Below are 19,848 nucleotides of genomic sequence, written 5' to 3' on the forward strand. Positions count from 1 at the left end.
AAATTAGCCATCCATCCAGCCGCTTTAAACCTTTTATGTAGTGCAGGGGTGTCAAACTCATTTTTGTGGACGGGCCACATCGTAGTTGTGGTTTCCCTCAGAGGGCCGGTATGACTGTGAACCCATATAAATTGATTGGAAAGCCAGTTTTGAAATCAGAAGCTAGTAAGTAATTGTTCAACAATTTTTCAATTTATTTTAAAAGGGGAGGATTGGTAACAAATAAATGGCAATATCTAATATCTCAGTGTTGTTAAAAGTGAAGAAAATATGCAAGAAACAGGAAGTTGATGCAGATGATTTGCCCTTTGCGGGCCACATAAAATGAGGTTGTGGGCCAGATCTGGCCCCCCGGGCCTTGAGTTTGACACTTGTGATGTAGTGTTTAACATTACAACAAGGAATGTTTCCACGAAGTAATGTGCATGTGAACATTATACGATGTCAAGTGACACGAATACGAGTCAACCCGTTTTTTGTGGAAAACGCTTATTGGCATGTTTTTTTTAGAGGGCATATGTTATAATTTTTTTTCAATGCTTCAGTTATCACGGTCGTAAACTATATGTGGATTATCGCTATTCATGGGGGACAGGCACCGGGCTGAGTGTTCACTGAATGAAAAGATCTTATGGTGTTTGGCCCCAGTGGCCCTTCTACTTGAAATGCGCTTTATAAATAACGTTGTATTGTATTTTGTATTGTTATTCCTTGCAAAACCCACCTACTTGGTGATTGTAAAATATCAAAATATATTGTTTTGCCACCACCCTGTGGCATGTTGGAGCCAAGGAATTAGGTTGAAGTGAGTAGAGCAGCTTGATTTAATCAGGCCATAGCATTGTCTAATAGAAAAGAGTGCTTTGACGCCACCCTGTGGCATCTACAGGCAAATAACACGCCAAAGTTAAAATCCTGAATTTATTTAAAACTACAACAAATAAAATATGTATGATTATGCCCCATGGAAGCGCCACTTGGACTCTCCCATTCTGCCATGTTTGTTTACTGCTGTCCTTCACTGTCATAGTAATTCACAGTTAAAATTACCACTTATGGGGAGATATGATGATTCCAAAAGTGTATCATATCCTGCAGTGGAACTCAGTACTCACCCACGACACGATGCGGAGTATCGTCTGAGGCTGCTGGAAGAAGGTGACCGGGTCGAAGGCTCCTCCGGCTTTCCCGGCTCCGTACGCCTGCATCCCCTCCATGGCGTCCCCCCGCCTGGCTTGGTCCTCTCCTCCCCGGCTTGCTGTTGAATCAAGCCCCAGATATAGCCCAAGCGCTTTATCTTGTTACCGTTATAATTATTATTAATTATGGAGATTTGAAGTTGATTTCACCTTAAAAAAATCCCCGCGTTTGCGAAAAGTACGCGTGATGGATGTCTCCCAGTCCACAGATCGCGTGAACGCGCAAGCCGGTGTCACGCCCGGGACGCGCAAGCCGGGCACGCGCACGTCCTCACATGAAGTCACGCGCTCGCTTAAGCACGTCACTGTTATAATTGGCCTAAAGTGTTATTTTAAAACAAAGAAAAGGATTATTGACAATTATTATATCTATAAACATATACTAATATAACCGGGCTAAATCATTAATAATTACTTTAAATTAATAATTTCTTGTACAGGCATCTATATTTTTAAACTGGAAACGCCACTTCGTCAGGCAGTTTCAGCACTGTAACACGTCAAAACGAGTTTTCACTACGTGTGCGTAAAAGATTTAACGTCATAAATGTCACATTTATCTCAAAAAGTTCACGATTAGAGAGGATGTATAAGACTGGTCTGAAGCCTTGCAGACACTAACCTGGGGAAAACCGTAAAAATGGCTCAACTGTAACCAATGACGACGCACCTACGCGCTTACGCAATTATTAACGCGACCAATGAGCGTCTCCTTGAGCGGTTGCTAGGAGACTTGTCGCTGAGGCGTTTGGAAGAAAATACGATTGGAAGTTATTAAAATAAGCACATTTTAAATAAATGAACACTTTATTCAGTCCCATTTGTCATGGTGAGGTTGAGGGCAAGATGTCTGATGGTCGGTACGTGAAGTTTAACTTGCCTAACGTTATCTTGAGCGTGAACAAAGCAGAAGTTGCGGTGTTGTGTTAGCGAAGCAGAAGCTAGCTAGCGCGCTCGTAATTTGGCTGAAGTTGTGACTTGTTGTATTGTTTTACTCAACATTTGTACATTTTCTTCTGTGCTATTATGGGTGTTTTTCCAACATCTACACTCTACAGTTGCGTTTCCCAATCTTTGTCCAGCCAATGCATATATTTTAAGATTGAAAATGGCATGCCACAGCCACTAATCGAAAAGGTATTTATACACTGAATGACAATGTAGTCTTTAGCTTCTCACAAATATACAACTCGGCGTTGTAGGTGGAAACACAGGTTAATTGTACCTCCTGCCATCTGTCAGAGCATTTCATTCTTCTGTCCTCACTATGACACTCGCGCTGATAGATGACGAGATACACGATGTATTTTTTATTTTTCAGAGCAATTAACCATGTACTGGGTGTGCAGTCAGCCATTTTATATGAACTTGTTAATTTATTGATCACGCTATGTCTTGGTGTGTTTGTGCACAGGAGATCCGGCGGTGGGCAAAAGTGCTCTCTCGCAAATGTTCCACAGTGATGGCACTCTTTTCCAGAAGAACTACAGCATGGTGAGAAAATGTGCGGGATTAAATGCAGCCTAGATAAGAGTGCCCCCTACTAGAGGTTTTTCAACTGCTTGGTCGATTTTGTTGCTTTTGTGTTGTTGTGAGACGACATCTTAGTTGCGACAAAGCTTCAGATAAACTGTGGCTCAAGTCAAGGCTAATAAAAAAGGACACTACCTGCCTCGAATCCACTTTGAGCCGTTTATTGAATGGAACAAGAGAACAATCGCATATCGAAAATTGGCAAGGGGCTGCAATAGGCACAACTAATGGAATATTCATGTTGAGATCCGACAGGGAGGCAAGGCTTCCTGCGATGTTGATGCCTCAAGAAAGCAAGGTGATAAACTTGTCAAGATGATCCAAAGAAAGTTGCTAGTTGCTCAACATAAAAATTAAAATTAATAACACGTAAGTATCCATCCATGAGCTGTACCGCTTCTCTTCACAAGGGTCATGGGGGGTGCTGTAACCTATCCCAGCTATCTTCAGAAGTAGGCGAGGTACATCCTGCACTGCTTGCCAGCCAGTCGCAGTAATACGAAAGTAGTAATACTTATTTGTATAGGTTACAGAGCAATGGAATACATGCCATTATCCTCATACGTCTGATTATTTTTCCCTAATCAAATTAATATAATAATTTTATTTTTAATAATATTGTGTAACAAACGGGCTACGTACGTGCTATCGTTACTCATTCCTGTTTTGTTACCAAGAAGCAAGCTGGTATATGTGGTAACGTCTCTTTATTTAGGAACAGCGCTATGGGTTGATATTTGTGCCAAAAGAAACTGAATCTGAATATTATCGATTTGAAAGTGAATTGCTTAACTTGAATATTAGAATTGAAAACGCAATGAATTACATAAATTGTATATTTATTGTTTAATTTGAATCAGATTTTTTGCCATCTGAATTATTTTTTCTCTTAGGAACTGTATCCCAATATACTTGAAAATGAATTTAAGAATGGAAAATGCGTTTTTTATTCTCCCCCCAAAAAAGTGCACCTCACTAAAAATTCAATACTGCAAAATGCTCACATTCAGTTCGCCAAGTAAAAATTCAAACTTCAATGACAGACCTACGGGAACTTTAGGTGCCAATGGATTCCAGGTACATCTATCACCTCTTCGGCCAAACAGCACCTTCGTTTTGAGTGGCATAAACTGCGTCATTAGTATTGCCAGCCGACATTGCACGATATATATATATATATTTTTTTTTTATTTTGAAATTTTTAATAAAAATACAATTATAATAATTATGTCAACATACTTTCAAAATACACATAATTTGTAAAAAGAAATGTCAGCATTTTACTGTATCGTCACAAATTATAGTAATTTACTCATTGCAGTGATCCAGTAAAATAACTGTAATCAGCTGTCAAAAATACATAAATTAACTGGATATATATTTAAAGTAATCATACTGTAAATGATAGATGCAGTAAGATACTGTAGAAAATTACAGTGCTTTACTGGATCACTGCTGCCAATAAAATACTGTAATTTCTACAGTGAAACTGACCCACATTTCACAACATCAAGTACTGCATTAAAATCGAGAGCCGCAAATGCTACATTAACTACTAACCAGCCTTATACATGTACGAGATTACCATTATAGTTCTACAACCGTAAGTATGGTTCTATGGTATCTTTCGACCCTGTGTCCAATATACCGTATTTTCGGGATCATAAGGTGCTCTTTAAAGTCCCAAATACTCCCCAAAACCGTAATGCAACACGCCTTGTGTATAGACTAAGACCAGTGGAACCGTTCAGGAACTAGTTTCTCGAGCAACACCCAGATGCCCCTTAGAATATCTCAAAGTGCATGTTAGCACAACCAGCTGGTTAAAGCCTGTGACAATTGAGCGTAGATTTGACTGTGACAAATAAATGATCTGAATACATCTTTTGGTGATGGTTTGAGAGAGTCAGTTAGAACAGACCGGTATGTACGTGTGTGAGAAAGCTGGACAAAAGGGCAGCTGTCCATGATATCGTAGTTTGTCTCATCATTCACGTTATTGTAAGCAAGAAACAAACTTTAGACAACAGACGCTGCAAAAAAATAAAAAAACACTGCCCAAAGCACATCACTCACATCTCTCTAACCAGCCATCTGATTGGCCGAGGCTGATAGGCTCACAGAATGCATTGCAATACTATTTTTCTGTTATTTTTATTTCTTTTTGGGATATGAAAGGCATGAGTGATACGTGTTTTGTGTTAATTGTGTTTGCTTGTATTCTGTTCAGTGATAGTTTTGGTTTTGATGTGACATCCCTCCCCTGACTTAATAGATTTGCTGCGTTGTAATATGAGCTCCTACACAGCATTTGTGGTACAGCTATTGACATAGCTGCCTTTCTCTGAATGAGAGCTAGCATACGCGAGCGGGCGTTTGCCTCATAGTGGTCTGCGCGCAGTGTATGTGCTCCATACACAAATAGCACCTACAACTGACACTGCAGCCCTTTGATACGGCGCGTCTTTAGACTGCGAAAATACGGTAAGCTCAATATCATGGGACTCTGTTCCCGCAATGCTCACTTGAACTGTGCAAATGCAATCAGCGCCATTTGCGTCCACATTTAATATAGTGACTTCTGGGGTAGCTGCAACCTCGCTCACGCGCATACTTCCCCAACGAACTTTGGCAAAGTGTCCCTTCTTTTTTGGAGGCATTGCAGAGCGCTTCTTTTTCAGGATATCCTAGAAATCTGGCAGTGTGTTGGAAGGAGCCACATCTGTAGCATGTTTTCGTTTTCGTCATCGATGGTGGCAAATGTACTTGGTCCTCAGAACTTTGTGTTGCTGTAACGAATGGTCCCTGCTGAACAATTTGCACCATCCAGCACTTCCTTGCACATAGCTTTTGCTTCCGATACAGGGGTTTCAATTTGACGTGCAATGGTCAACACTTAGATGAGTGTGATGGAAACTTATAGTAGCAAACGCTCCCTGATGTGCGCTGAGGTCGTCTTTTCAATGAGCTGGTCTCTAATCATCACCTCTTCCATCTTTCCAAACAGATATGTCATAACTAACTCTTTCAGAGCAGCAACAAATTGGTCGGTAGTCCTACTAGTGCGTTGGCTCAGTTGTCTCAAGCGGTAACGTTGGGCCAACAAGAGCTGGGCAGTCCGTTCTGGGGGCGGAACGTTCTGGCATCCGGCCAGTCCGGATGCCCATGTGAGAGAGTAGAATGCATTCAAGCGTGCCTGTATTAACTCATTCTGACATGTAACACATGTGACACGTAACTCACGCCTCCCTACTCGGGCATACCATTATAAGAGGTGGGGGTAATACCGCAATCTAGTGATAGTCCGATTATCAGGGCCGATATTTCACATATTGCAGATTATCGGTAGTTGCCTTTTTTTTTTTTACTTTGAAGGACGATAAATTAAAAGCCACACATATCTCTCTCTCTCTCTTTGTTGTGCTTGTGGCGGTGCCTGCAGAACAGATTGGCACAGCGCTGTCTGTTTTATTCCCTGTGCAGTGGGTAGCAGCCAATCAGGACTAAGCTGCCTATTTGCTTTTTCACCTGGAGACACACGCACTTTGTGAGAGGTCCCGCGAACAGAGGAAAGTAAGGCAACAGACTTTGCTGAAATTTTAATGTCAGTCTACTACAACTCACAACTAATAGAAAACTATTTGCCGTTATAAACTTTAAAGAGATGCTTGTTTTCATTGCACTATAAGACATGCAGCTGAGCCTGGGAGCTTTGTGCACTTTTTGTTCGACTTTTGAAACTAAGTTGTCTATTGTCCAAGATCTAAAAAAGCTTTAACATGTTGCAAATCACTGAAGTTGTTTAATAAACATGTGCTTAAAGATATTTAAACTGAGTCAAGTTTTGGAGTTTTTATCTTTCAAAATTTTGACACCATTTTACCCCACTTTTGAATAAATGAATATCGGCTTCAAATATTGGTTATCTGCTTCCATCACTACTAATAATTGGTATTGGTATCAGCCCTGTAAAAAGCATATCGGTCTAGCACTGGCAGAATCCCTCTAACACAAACAGTGCATACTTACTAGCATAGGGCACATTCATGGAGAAGAAGAAAGATGAAGGCGACAAATAATGAGACAAATAAGACCATACTAAGTTAAGGAGATGTGTATAGTAAATTAGCCAGCTAATGACGTTTATATAAACCTCTGCTGTTAGCATCATTCCCGCGGTGACGTAATGGCCGGAACGGTACAAAGATTGCGTCCGGAGTATTGATTTAGGAACAATACCAGCAATCATCAAGATGTCTTCTCTTTTTCCTTTGCCCGCTTCTTTGTTCTCTTTCTCTCATCTTCATCTCAATACTCATCTCCATAGTCCCCTTAGCGGCAAGACCAAGACACCACAATTTCTCTAGCTTGATGACGCTAAATTACGAACAACGTGTTTATAACTGCAAAGTGTTGCACGTTAGTCACATGCTTTGAGAGCTAGCATTGATGTTACATCAACCGGTCTGTTAGCTGCAAAGCTAACGACTCAAAGAATGCCACATTAAAACACATAAGGAAGGAAATGACTCCGAAACAGATTTACTTGCTTGACAGGGTAACCTGCTGTTCCAGAGGGAGTTTATATTGATCCCGGGATTAGTGAAAAATCCACATTTGTGTTGTCCCAAATTGCTAAAGCAGTCATCAGTAAAATGTTTGCTAGAAACTAATGCACGCCTTGGGAGTTGTTCGGGAGTATTCGATGCATAAATAAACTCAAACCACAAGCCTAACTGTGCCTTGGATGTAGGGAGAAAAAAAAAACTATATATATATACTTTGTACACTCTGGTACCTAGCTGCCAGTGTGGAGTAAAATATTTTTACTGTTCAAACAAATGTTCGAGCTTTATTTAGAAACAGAAATTTTACAAAAACAACAGCCTGTCGGGTGTTCAAACGTACTCGTAGGCTAAATGCTACAAACATAGCATTTTTCCCATAATCCTGCCGGGAATGGATTTGCCCAAGCGCAACATCGTGTCAATGTGGGAAACAATACAGATTAGTAAAAATTTTATTTTTTTTGCCCTTACAGCTATGAATATACTTATACTTTATACATTTTAGTGTGATGCTCTACTATTGGGAAATTTTTACCATTCGTTTCAAGGATGGCTTCCCTTATTCCCGCCAATAGTAGGTTTACTGTGCATATATAATTGTAGATTTTTATATATTTTTTTTTTATTTTACACAGCTCTCCAATGAAGTGTCCTCAATCAGCTTTTCAAGATCTTGCAGAGCTCAGATCACTGGAGTGCACAACTGCATCATGACCCAATGAATGCACAATGCCGTTAATGATGCTCTGCATGATTTCTCCAAATTTTACACAATGGAAGGCAAGCGCGTCTCGAACCTTCCAATGATGTATTCTGTCAATTTATGTCATTGTTTCATTGGGATGTAACGGTATCATGTGATGTCACGATAAGATAATTTCACGATATGAACCTCATGACAATTATCATGATATTGTTCGGTTGGTGATAAGAACAGGAAAAAAACGTGAGAAAAATTTCACCTTACTGTCCAAAAAGTCATGATATTGTAAACAAAATAATAAAATAAAATACATAAATGTGCTCCTATTCATTTTGGTTCAGCAGCCCAAAATGTCATTGTATCTGCAGTTCATAATGCTGTGTTCGGCTGAATCGGGCGAAGTCATGCTTTTTTGATGATGTTGAAAAATATTGGCAGGTATGACTGATTTGTGGGACATTTTATTGGTTACAACATAGTTTTGTTCATGTGAGCAATAATCAGAGCAGGTTTTCTCTTGGTATAGTCTCATTTGCTTCTTTGTGTGTGTGTGTGTGCGCGTGTGGTTTCTGTCGAACACAAAATACAAATAAAATAAACATGAGCAGTTGCATGTAAATGTCTCTATGCAATGCTAATTAGCTGTGGTCCTATTTATACATATGATTCATTAACCTCAATGTTCATAAATGACCTACTTTGACTTATTACACCTAATATTGAGGCACCTAATATTGAGGCACTTACTTGCTATTGCACGCACACATTGTGAATCCGGTCAATTTGAGGAGGAACTCCAACGTGTTACGTTCCCCTTGATCTGACTACTAGTTTGGGTTTTAAACATAGGTGGCCAAATCATGCCGAATTTAAATTAAATTGCACGAATGAATAAGTGTCTCAATACAATTTTTTTCCCTTCCAATACGATACTGATATTGGGGCCTGGAGTAATGTCTGATTCCAATATTGTCTGATACAATATCAACAGGAATGATACGTACTTTAATTAACCTTTTTAGTAAGAATTGTTTGGAGGGAACGGCACAGTGGCCGACCGTTTTGCACAATAGCCTCACAGTGCAGAGGTCGTGGGATTGATTCTGGCTCAGGCCATCCTGTGTGGAGTTTGCATGTTCTCCCCGTGCCTGCGGGGTTTTCTCCGGGTAATCCGGTTTCCTCCCACATTCCAAAGAGAGGCATTGCAGGTTGATTGGACACTCTAAATTGTCCCTCGGTGTGAGTGTGAGTGAGGACGGTTGTTTGTCTATGTGTTCCCTGCGATTGGCTGGCAACCAGTTCAGGGTGTCCCCCGCCTTCTGCCCAAAGATAGCTAGGATGGGCTCCAGTGCCCCCGTGACACTCGTGTGGAGAAGCGGTTCATATAATGCATAGATGGATGTTAGGAGAGACTTGATCACATTGTACCATTAAAATAAATAAAAATAGTAAGCAACGGTAGGTATGAGACCAATATTTATTCCAAATATTTGGGTTGCATGAATTTAACCCCAAACAGGAGAATGTGCTGTACTTGAATAGAATTAAGGAAAACTAAATTAAAACAGGTCTCTAGACTGTTTTGTGCCCAACTTTTTTTTTGCTAGGTTGCACCAGAACTAAAGTTAGTAAGATTCATGACTGAATCACAGAGCTGATAAATTGTTAAAAGAAATGTTAATTTCTCTCTTTATATTACAGCAGGAATACGCAAGGGAGTGTTTTACTCTATATTTAATATTAATTCTTCAAAAAATAAATCACTCACAGAATTATTTACTTAACAGTGACCTTTCAACAATGCACTCATATGTGCATTTTCAATAAAATTCCGGACACTATTTGAATACTGGTCATTTTCAAGTGAAGATATTCTCAAGGAAATTAATGATTTCAAATATCACTGACCATAGCTCCACTTCCAGTGAGCCATGACCATTACTCCAACAAATATGACTCAGCTGTTACCACTTTATCTGTAATGCATTATACTTAGTAGTCGATCAGAAAGTCTTTGCTTTTGGGTGGAAACTTTGTATGCCTAGTTTTAACTAAAATGTTCTAAAACCTTTTTGAGTTTTCATTGAATACATTTACGAAAACTCGACTAAAACTTCTTTTTGCGTTTCCGTCAACTAAAACTAGACTAAAACCTTTTCGAGTTTTCGTCGACTAAAACTATCACGAGTAGGAATGACTAAATGTGACAAAAATTAATAAGCATTTTCGTCCAAATGACCAAGATTAAGACTAAATCTAAAATGCCTGCCAAAAACAACACTGCTTGGAACCATTTCCCTGCCTGATCCTAATACCCAAATCCAATTCTTTCCACACAAACACCTCAGAACTCAAACTATGACTACATTTTCACAGGCATCACACCCACAACCAAATCATAACCTTCTTCTGTATGTGTGTTAAATTGTGACTGGGGAAAAAGCAAAACCTCGATGACATAAACCGCACAAGTTTTTCAAGGTCGCAGGTAAAAATGTTTAAAATTCTGTGTCTATATTAATTGTATAAACCTTAAATATATTTCATAAAATATGATCAAAAAGCTCATTAAAGATGATTATTTTAATTGTTGATTAACCGGCTGTTTTAATTTCCATCCCTTTACTCAAAAACAGGACTCTAGTTCAATTTGACTGTACAGAAAATGCACAAACATAAATTAGTCATGATTTAGCTTCTGTTTTGGTCAGTAACATGACAGAAAATAGGCAAAAATAGTCATTATTGTTTTCCAAAGTAAAGCAAACGTTTTATTTTGATTCTACCACAGATAATAAATCTGCTTTCACGGAGAGCTACATAAAATGTACAATTTACTGTAGAGAAACTGAAATTCTAAATGATGAATCGATTATCAAAAATAATTATTAATTTGAAAGTTGATTTAGTTGTTGATTAATCACTGTGCCTCTATGATTGAGTCATTTCAAACTCATTTTAGAAAATTTCACATAAAAATAAATGTCTTACAAATTATTTGATTTGGAAATGTGTGCTTGTGTAGGCTTTGAAGGATTATCGTTGGTGTTTCAAGATGGATTTGGGCTTTCAAGACAGACTTTTGCTTTTGAATTTGGATTAGAATTAGGGTAATTAACGCATTTTACCGGCTATAAGGCGCATCTGCATATAAGCCGCAGCAACTGTTTTGGAAAACGATATACAAGCTGCACCAGACGATAAGCCGCAATTTTTTTTTATGCTGGAAAAAATGTGTTGTTTATTGCATGTAGAGGACGATTTTGTACAGTGAATGCACCTAAGGGAACCTAAACAGATTCTTAAAACGATGCCTTTTAACACGGCAACAACTTTGCTAATTAAAACAGAACAGACCCAAGAGAAAAAAAATCTAGATATATTTAGCGTATTTTCTGAACTAAAGCGCCCCAACCGGTGTAAGAAAAAGCCACAGAAAAGTCGCACCCTTGTATTCGCCGCATGGTTCAAAATCTAGGAAAAAAGTAGCGGCTTATAGTCCTGAAAATATGGTAATGTTTCAAGTTAAGGTTTTAAGATGGGGTTACTGTTCAAGTTAGGGATTTGAATTTGGGTTTCAAGCCAAAGTTACATTTCAAAACATGGGTTATGACGTTTTCTGCCCCTAGACCAGTGCTTCTCAATTATTTTCCGTCACCCCCCCCGACCAAGAAGAAAACAATTCGCGCGCCCCCCACCATTTTTTTTATTTTTGTGCTAATGTACATTTCCTTTGTATATTGATGTTAGATTATGTCAATAAAATGTCCCTTAGCAAAGCTAAATTGGTAATAAATATAATTTTGAGAACTATTATTGTGAGGATCTCAAAACTTAGTACTCTGTGGTGCAAATATTGATGAGATGATAAATATTTACGATACGTTTTACATCGAACCTCTTCGTCGTGATGACGTCATCCGTTTCCGTGTATCAGTCTGAGAGCGTATGCTAAATTGCTAACGTAGCCGTCGTTTTATTTTATGTTTTGATACGTAATGATTGCAATACAACATTTCTGTTCATAGCCGCTGGCTCTCCGCCCAAATGCGGTTCGAGTCAGACTTCTGTTAAAAGTCGAGCGTACATCGAAGCACTTATTACTCTGTAATTCATTTTAGCGATTAGCACGCTTAGCGCCCCCTCGTTTGCCCCTTCGTTTAGAAGGCTACTTGATAGTGGGGTTGTTTATTTGTCATCACGCATCACTGCTGCTGTGCACGGACTTAGACATAGTAGAAATAAAGCTCATACTGCTGCGACGCAAGATAGCCTGGCGGCTAGCATTCACGTAGCGCCGAAAGAAATTACTTCTGGGACAACAAGCGGCAGGGTGACGTTTTTTTTTTTTTTTTAAATCAGTACTGCGTGACCAACTGCGTAAACTCGGGGCACAAACCGCAGCGTTGACTATCTCAAATTTGCAGTCCCAAAACGATCGTTTAGCTGTACTGTAGTACGGGGGAGTAAAAGCATGTACCCCAGGGTCACACGCGCCCCCCAAAGCATCGCACCGTGCCCCCCCAGGGAGGCGCGTCCCACTATTTGAGAACCACTGCCCTAAACAGACAGACAAACAGAGGGAATTGTTACAGAGCTTCATAATTGCTTGTGTTTGTTTGACAGACACCAGGAGTGGAGCTGCTGATCAAAAGCGTCAACATCCCTGAGTGCAGCGACAGCGTGGTGAGCCTGCTCAATGTCTCGCCGATAAACACCTGTTGCCACGTCAATGGGATGAAGCCACATACTCAGCTGGGTAGTCACCCTTATCTGCTCACGTTATTTTCGGAAGCCTTTTACAAATCCACGTTATACAGAGAGAGATGTTTTACACACAAGAAACATTCCGCTATGTTTCAGACACTGCTTATTTCAAATTAGGGGGAAGGGTTTCAAATCAGGGTTACAATTGTTGGTGAGGATTTTAAAACAAGGTTGCTCAAATTAAGGGATTTTTTAAAACAGCATTAAGGTTTAAATTAAGGTAGTTTCAAAAGGTTTACACTAACGTTAAGGTTTCAGATTTTGAGTTCAAGCCTGGTTTAGGGTTTCAACCAGATTTTGGTTGGGTTGCGCCACCATGGTGTTAATCTGGTTTTAAAGTTAAACTTTATTGGTGCAAGCAGCCTCTTAGTTTTTTAAAGGAAGGTTTCAAAACATTGTTGTCTTCTCCTCTTGAGATAACGCAACACTTAGAAAAAGTGTACAGCGTGAGCTGAAAATACTGTCAAATTAAGGTTTCAAGTAGCGCTGGGGCAACAATTCAAAATCAATATGTATCGCGATAGTCACATTATCCATATCCAAAGAAAATGCCAGATGTTCAATGTTCAATAGAAAAAAATAAGAACGCTTGCCATGACCTCGACATTGAGTGTGTTCCAAACTACACAAAACAGTTAATGGTAAAAAAAAAATAAAATCAATAATTATCAATATTGAGTGATATGAAATGCAAAAAAGGAGCTTATTTTATTAATATTGAGCAGTTTATTTGACTTTTTCATCGTTTCATTGACTTCTTGAAGTCTTAAGTTTTATATCGGTGTTGTCCAGTGAAAAACTTGCGTGTCCAATTTTGCCATATATTTTTTAAACGTTCATGGTAATGGGATGTCTATAACACGAAAACAACATTAACATAAAAACAATTAAGTATGTGTTTTTCACAGGACAGTGAAAATATTGTAAAATAAAATTACATAAATTTAACCTTTTTTCCATGGGTTCTACATTAAAAATAAAAAAACGGAATATATATCGATATCGACCAAGATGAAATACTTTGATCGCAATAAACGTTTTAGCTATATTGCCCAACCCTAGTCTCAAGACAAGGCTAGAATTTCAAATGATGGTTTTAAGACAGGGTTCTTGTTTCCAGTCAGGATTAGTTTGTTAAAGTACAGTTTCAAGATAGGGTTAGTTTTTCAAATTAGACTTTCAATCCAGAGAGAAGGCTTTAAAATATGGTTTCAAAACAGAACTAGGGTTTTAAATCAACAGTGCATTAGGATTTCAATAAAGGGTTGTGGTTTTAACTCGGGATTAGTGTTTTGAAGTATGGTGTCATAATAGGTTTAGGGTGTCAAATTAGGCTTTCAAATTAGGCTTCGTAGCCAGGTTTAGGCTTTTTAAATTAGGGTTTCAAGTTAGCGCGGCACGGTGGCCGACTGGTTAGCACGATGGCCTCACAGTGAGAGACAGCATCGGTCGTGGGTTCAATCCCGGCTCCGGCCATCCTGTGTGGAGTTTGCATGTTCTCCCCGTGCCTGCGTGGGTTTCCTCCGGGTCCTCCGGTTTCCTCCCACATTCCAAAAACATGCATGGCAGGCCAATTGATCACTCTAAATTACCCCTAGATATGAGTGTGTGCGCGGATGGTTGTTCGTCTCTGTGTGCCCTGCGATTGGCTGGCAACCAGTTCAAGGTGTCCCCCGCCTACTGCCCGAAGATAGCAGGGATAGGCTCCAGCACCCCCCGCGACCCTAGTGAGGAGAAGCGGTATTGAAAATGGATGGATAGATGGATTGATGGTTTCAACTTAGATTTTGGGTTTCATGACAGAACTAGTGTTTCAAGACGATACATTAGACGATATATCTTGAAGTATGGTTTCAAGATAGGTAAGTGAGGTTTCAAATGACTGTTTCAAACAAGGGTTAGACTTATGTATCCGGGTTTAAAACCATGATTAGGATTTTTCGTTTATGATTTCACATCAAGGTTTTCAGCCATAATCAGGACTTGTAAATTGAGTTTGATGGTAAAATCCAAATAGTTAAAAAATGTTGGTTTGAACCAATGTTATTTGACTTGCAGGATCTTTACATCATCGACTCCGCAGGAAAGGAATCCTTGGTGGAAGCCAATGAGAAAATGGTGAGACACAAACACAGGCTACAGGATGATGTTATTTGAGGTCTTCCGTTATGATAATACGATTGTTTGTCCTCTGTGTGCAGTGGGGGGAGCCATCTCTGCTGTGCCTGGTTTTTGACCTGACCAGTGAGCGTTCCTTTGGCAGCTGTGCTCGCTGGATGGAGAGGGTCCGCACCCACTGCAGGGGTCTCCATGTTCCTGGTAATGTTGGCTGAACTTGCAAATGTGCAACCCCGGTGGCTGTGAACAGGATAGTAATCACATTAGTTTGCGGACATTTGAAGCCCGCCACCTACCAAGTGATGCACTCCAGCTGGCTCTTAACATTCCTGCAACAGTCTGGAAAGTCGTTTATGTACATTGTGAACAATAAGGGACCGAAAACGGAACCTTATGGGTTGTTTGAATGCAGACTATACCTAACACCTTTCACTTTAACACACATTTCTCCACCCTCCAGGTAGGGCTGCAGGTTACATTTTAAATTGCTGTGGTCCGCTTTGTCAAAGGACTTCGAAGTGTCAGGTCTAAAAACACAGCATCCGCTACATTACCTTTGTCCAAGTGTCAAGACAGGGTTTCAAATGAAGGGGTTAAAATTTTGAACTAGGCTTTCAAATTCAGTATTCAAATGTGTGTTAGCATTTCAAAGCAGGGTTTCAAGAAAGGGTTAGGGTTTCAAATGAGTGTTTTGAACCAAATGCTAGACATTCAATGTAGTTAGTGTTTCAAGGCAAGATTGACATTTTGAAGTAGCGTTTCAAGTTAGGGTGTGAAGCCTGGGTTAGGGCTTTAAACTAGGCTTTCAAGGTAGGTTTGGGGTTTTAATTTAGGGTTTGAAGCCTGAGTTAGCATGGTTAAGTAGTGTTTCAAGCAGGGGTTGGACTCTCGACAAAGTGTTTCAATCATGCGTTAGGGTTTCTTGGTTACTGTTTTTAACGAGGGGTACTGTTTATTAAGCCCTTCAACCCAAAGTTAAGTTAATAAAAACAAGTTAGGGTTTCACGTTCAGGTTTTAAATCAGGGTGAAAGTTTCAAACTCAGGTTTGGGTTTCAAATTACGGTTTCAAGAACGGGTCAGGGTTTCAAAGTTGGGTTTGAAGCGGGTTCGGGGTGGTGACGCATTGACATGTCCGATCTGGGTAAAATGCAGTCCCCACATGGCCACTTTACAGAGCTGTAATCTCCTTCGCCAATTTATTATCATCCACCCAGGGAGGTCCACACTTTGACCTGACACATTTAAAGGGAATGAGGCACCGCTTCGATTGGCAGCAAATCAAGTTAGCTGTTCATGTCCACAGCGCCGCAAAATGCCCTTTAAGTACGCCATCGCTCGCATGGGTCTGCAAAAATACCAAACTTAATCTAGCTTGCCCCTGCGCAGATTTAGACTTTGTCTTACGCCAGACATGCACTGGGTACAAAAATAGAGCCCATGGTGTTTATTTATTTGAGCATTAATGAATGTGGTAACAGTGCCATTGTTTTTAAGTAGCATTACATGTGTGTTTTTGTCAGGGGTTCTGGTGGGCAACAAGTGTGACCTGTCAGCCAGGAGGGAGGTGCAACAAGTTGTGGCCCAGGAGTGGGCCCAGAGCCAAGGGCTGGAGTACTACGAAACCTCTGCTGTGAGTACTCACTCTCTAAAGCCACATCATTAGGTGCACATGCACCATCTGAGTCAGCCTTTTCCAAATAGTTCCTCCGTTCACAATAAAACCATTTTGTTTTGTACTGGATCAGACTGTTGACGTGTACCAAATGTTGTGGCAGTGTTGGTTGATGTGTCATGTGTCTTGCAGAAGGAGATGGAGAAATGTGACGCTCCGTTCCTCAGCTTAGCTCGGGCCTTTCACGCTCTCTACCAGGAACGCAGAGAGGCCATACAGAACCTGAGTCCAGGCTAGACACACGCACACACTCACAATATTTTGATATGAACACTTATTTAAAATAAATAAATAAAATACATCAAATGTTTTTTCTACTGTGTGTTAATGTTGTTCCCTTAGTGGGCCAATCATGAGAAGAATCACTCATGGATGAAACTCAATTTCTTTTCAAATGACAAGCAAGAACTGGATGGATTTAATTTCAAAGCCTAATTTCCACAACCTGACCCCATACAAGAAATCTTTGCACAATTGTACATAAAAATAAATATGGGTGAATAATGTGTTAACGTTTCTACTTGTGGTTTGAAGTTCAAGTTAGGGTTGGCATTTACAGAAACGTTTCTTTCTTTATTAATTTTTTTTTAAGTGCAAAAACAAGTTAACCACTGCTTAATATAAATTCCTTCTGTTGTCGGATAATTGCCAAAGCCAAAGAAAAAGCAAAAAAACACAAATGTTTTGATACTTATTAAACTGAGGTCTTGTGAGATGCACTGAAGACGATGCATTGGACCAATGAGTTTCCACCGTATTTGCAGTATTTATCTGGAGCCAACTATTAGTGATTATCATCTGGGCTGATTATCGGGGCTGCTATTTGACTTTTCTTTTTTTTTTAACTTTCAAGGCTGATAAATTAAAAGCTGTTTTATTTTTGGGGGGGGCTCGCTGCAGCACACCTCTCTCTCTCTCTCTCTCTCTCTCTCTCTCTCTCTCTCTCTCTCTCTCTCTCTCTGTGCTTGTGGTCCTGCCTGCAGAAGCAGATTGGCCCGCCTACAGCACCATCTGATTGGTTCCTTGTGCAGTGGGTAGCAGCCAATCAGTTGTAACCTGTTTGCTTTTTCACCTCGAGTCACACGCACTTACGGGAGGCAACAGGCAACAGACATTGCCGATATTTTTATGTTAGTCTACTTACTCACAACTAAAAGAAAACTATTTGCCGTAATAAACTTCAAAGAGATGTTTGTTTTCATTGAACAATGCACTTTTTTTTAGACTTTTAAAACTAAGTTGTCTATTTTCCTAGATTTAAAAAAAGCTTTAAAAAAATTGTCTATTTTCCAAGATTTAAAAAAGCTTTAAAAAAATCACAGAAGTTGTTTAATAAACTAAGTCAAGTTTTAGAGTTACTATTCTTCAAAAATTTGACACCATTTCCCTCTTTTTTCAACAAATGAATATCGGCTTCAAATATCGATTATTGGACTTGATGACTAATCGGTATCACCCCTAAAAAAAAGCACATTGGTCTATCACTACCAAATATGCACATCAAACTAATTTTCAGTAAAAATAGAAGGCATTTGTGGTGCAGTAAAAAATCCAGAGTCACACTTATGGAATGTTTTTTAAGAAGGTTCCAACACTCAGTGGGGACTGCTTGACAAAAATGTTTGAATGGTTGCAATTCTTGGCATACACTGGTCAAGTAGTTCACTAGTTCATTTGTACGTTGGTAACATGAGTTTCAATTTAATAATGTGAAAAAGAGGGACATGATGTCTTTCTGGAATAACTTGCAACTTCCTTCTGGGAAAAAACGGGGTTCAAAGCTAAGGGTTTGAAGTCGGGCTTTCAAACTGGAGTTTGGAGTTGGAACTTCATGCATGGCTTAGGGTTCAAGTAATTGTTTAAAGCCTTGGTTGGGTTTTCAAACATGCGTGAGGTTTTCAAGTTCAATAGATACTTTACTAAATTTGCAATTTTCAGCAATAAAACGTTTAGATTTTGTCTAGAATTAATTTCATAACTTCATTATTCTTCATGTACAATTTACACCTTTAAAAACAAATTTTGCCACTTGCTGTCAACTGAAAATGACATCACACGTGTTGAAGGCACAGGTAACAACCAATCACCGCTCACCTTGTGAATATTAGGTGAGCGATGATTGTGGTAAAGAAGGTCCGCCAGCGTCTGCACTTCCTGAGAGTCCTCAGGAAATTCAACCTGGACAGGAAGCTGCTGCTAGTCTTCTACCACTCGTCCATCGAGAGCCTGCTGACGTACTGTGTCTCCACCTGGTACAGCGGCTGCACTGAGGCGGACAGAGTGAGGCTCCAGAGGACAGTCAAAACAGCGCAAAGGATTATTGGCTGCCCTCTCCCCTCACTGTCGGACATCTACACCGTCCGGTGCCTCAGAAGGACTCTCAACATCGTCAAAGACAACACCCACCCAAACTCACACCTGTTCGACCTGATGCCCTCTGGCAGGCGCTACAGATGCATCAAATCGAGGACCAATAGACTGAGAAACAGTTTCTTTCCGAGAGCCATCTCCATTCTGAACTCTCACGCACACACGAGAACACCCTTACCTTGCAGAACAGCATTGTGATGTGTTTTTATATACACTATTCAGTACTAGATTCCATTGCACTCTCTTATTTATTTATCTAATTTATATATTTGTCTGTATTATTGTTGTATTGCACTGGAGAGGGGAGCCCTCTAATCTCGTTGCACACTTGAGTACAATGACAATAAAGGGATTTCTAATTCTAATTCTAATTCTAATGTGATGTCATTTTCGGCAAAATTAGTTTTTAAGTGTTAACTGTTCATGAAAAGTTTTCAAATTCATTACGGACTAATTATAGACACTTTACTGATGAAAGTAGTAAAATTAATATTGGCTCTCTTTAAGTTTCAAACTTAAAAAGAAAATTTTGTTGGGAGTCTTCTTTCAGTATTCTTTCTTGAAAATGAATAAAATGTTTAAAGATACGCAGTCTGCTTTGTGTTCTTACTAGTCAACATTCACACTGGAAGTTTTTTTTTTTTTTAATTTCGATTGTCATCTTAAAATGGAAAGCCTGAATCACACATGGACTAAAAATACATTACATATTACATACATTATGATGATGTCCTTGAGCCTCCGCTCCAGTGGTGGGCAGTGCGGAGCTGTTTGAGTAATCCTCTTTGGGCTGCAGCCGCCTTCGCACAACCCCCCTCCACCCCTTCCCCACCTTCCTCCCACTCTACTCTGATCACAGCAGCACTGCAGAGAGACATGCCGCCACTGTGATCATTGCATCGGGGGGAGAGCGAGTG

General features: G+C 39.8%; 2 protein-coding genes across 6 annotated transcripts in view; one reads left to right on the forward strand and one right to left on the reverse strand.

Moving 5' to 3' along the window:
• syngr1b (synaptogyrin 1b) overlaps window positions 1-1,490 on the reverse strand; it is a 16,460-nt gene extending 14,970 nt beyond the window's left edge. For 3 of the 4 annotated variants that reach the window (XM_088302578.1, XM_088302576.1, XM_088302579.1), the window contains exon 1: window positions 1,116-1,460. In XM_088302578.1, the coding sequence (XP_088158704.1) occupies window positions 1,116-1,217 (102 nt within the window). In that variant the 5' untranslated portion in view covers window positions 1,218-1,460. Of the gene's footprint in view, window positions 1-1,115 lie in introns of all 4 variants that reach the window. The other variant, XM_088302577.1, reaches the window with a different exon arrangement.
• A 386-nt stretch (window positions 1,491-1,876) lies between these two features.
• On the forward strand, window positions 1,877-19,643 carry ift27 (intraflagellar transport 27 homolog (Chlamydomonas)). Of its 2 annotated transcripts, XM_088302580.1 has the most exons (7): window positions 1,887-2,059; window positions 2,614-2,693; window positions 12,630-12,689; window positions 14,829-14,888; window positions 14,972-15,089; window positions 16,410-16,519; window positions 16,694-19,628. In XM_088302580.1, exons 1-7 carry the CDS (start codon window positions 2,026-2,028, stop codon window positions 16,796-16,798), a joined length of 567 nt encoding a protein of 188 aa, XP_088158706.1. In that variant the 5' UTR covers window positions 1,887-2,025; the 3' UTR covers window positions 16,799-19,628. The 2 variants fall into 2 exon arrangements, with proteins under 2 accessions (XP_088158707.1, XP_088158706.1); XM_088302581.1 differs by lacking the exon at window positions 12,630-12,689 and having other exon boundaries at window positions 1,877-2,059; window positions 16,694-19,643.
• The last annotated feature ends 205 nt before the right edge of the window (window positions 19,644-19,848 follow it).

The sequence above is a fragment of the Idiotropiscis lumnitzeri genome, chromosome 8, assembly GCF_059441095.1.
Source record: "Idiotropiscis lumnitzeri isolate Australia: NSW breed Sydney's pygmy pipehorse chromosome 8, RoL_Ilum_1.0, whole genome shotgun sequence".
NCBI classification, from domain to species: Eukaryota; Metazoa; Chordata; class Actinopteri; order Syngnathiformes; family Syngnathidae; genus Idiotropiscis; species Idiotropiscis lumnitzeri.

Coding starts and splice junctions, on each gene's coding strand:
- ift27 (XM_088302580.1), top strand. CDS start 2,026: ATGGTGAGGTTGAGGGCAAGATGTCTGATGGTCG. Junction 12,690..14,828: donor CTGAGTGCAGCGACAGCGTG/GTGAGCCTGCTC, acceptor TTTGACTTGCAG/GATCTTTACATCATCGACTC. Junction 15,090..16,409: donor CAGGGGTCTCCATGTTCCTG/GTAATGTTGGCT, acceptor TGTTTTTGTCAG/GGGTTCTGGTGGGCAACAAG.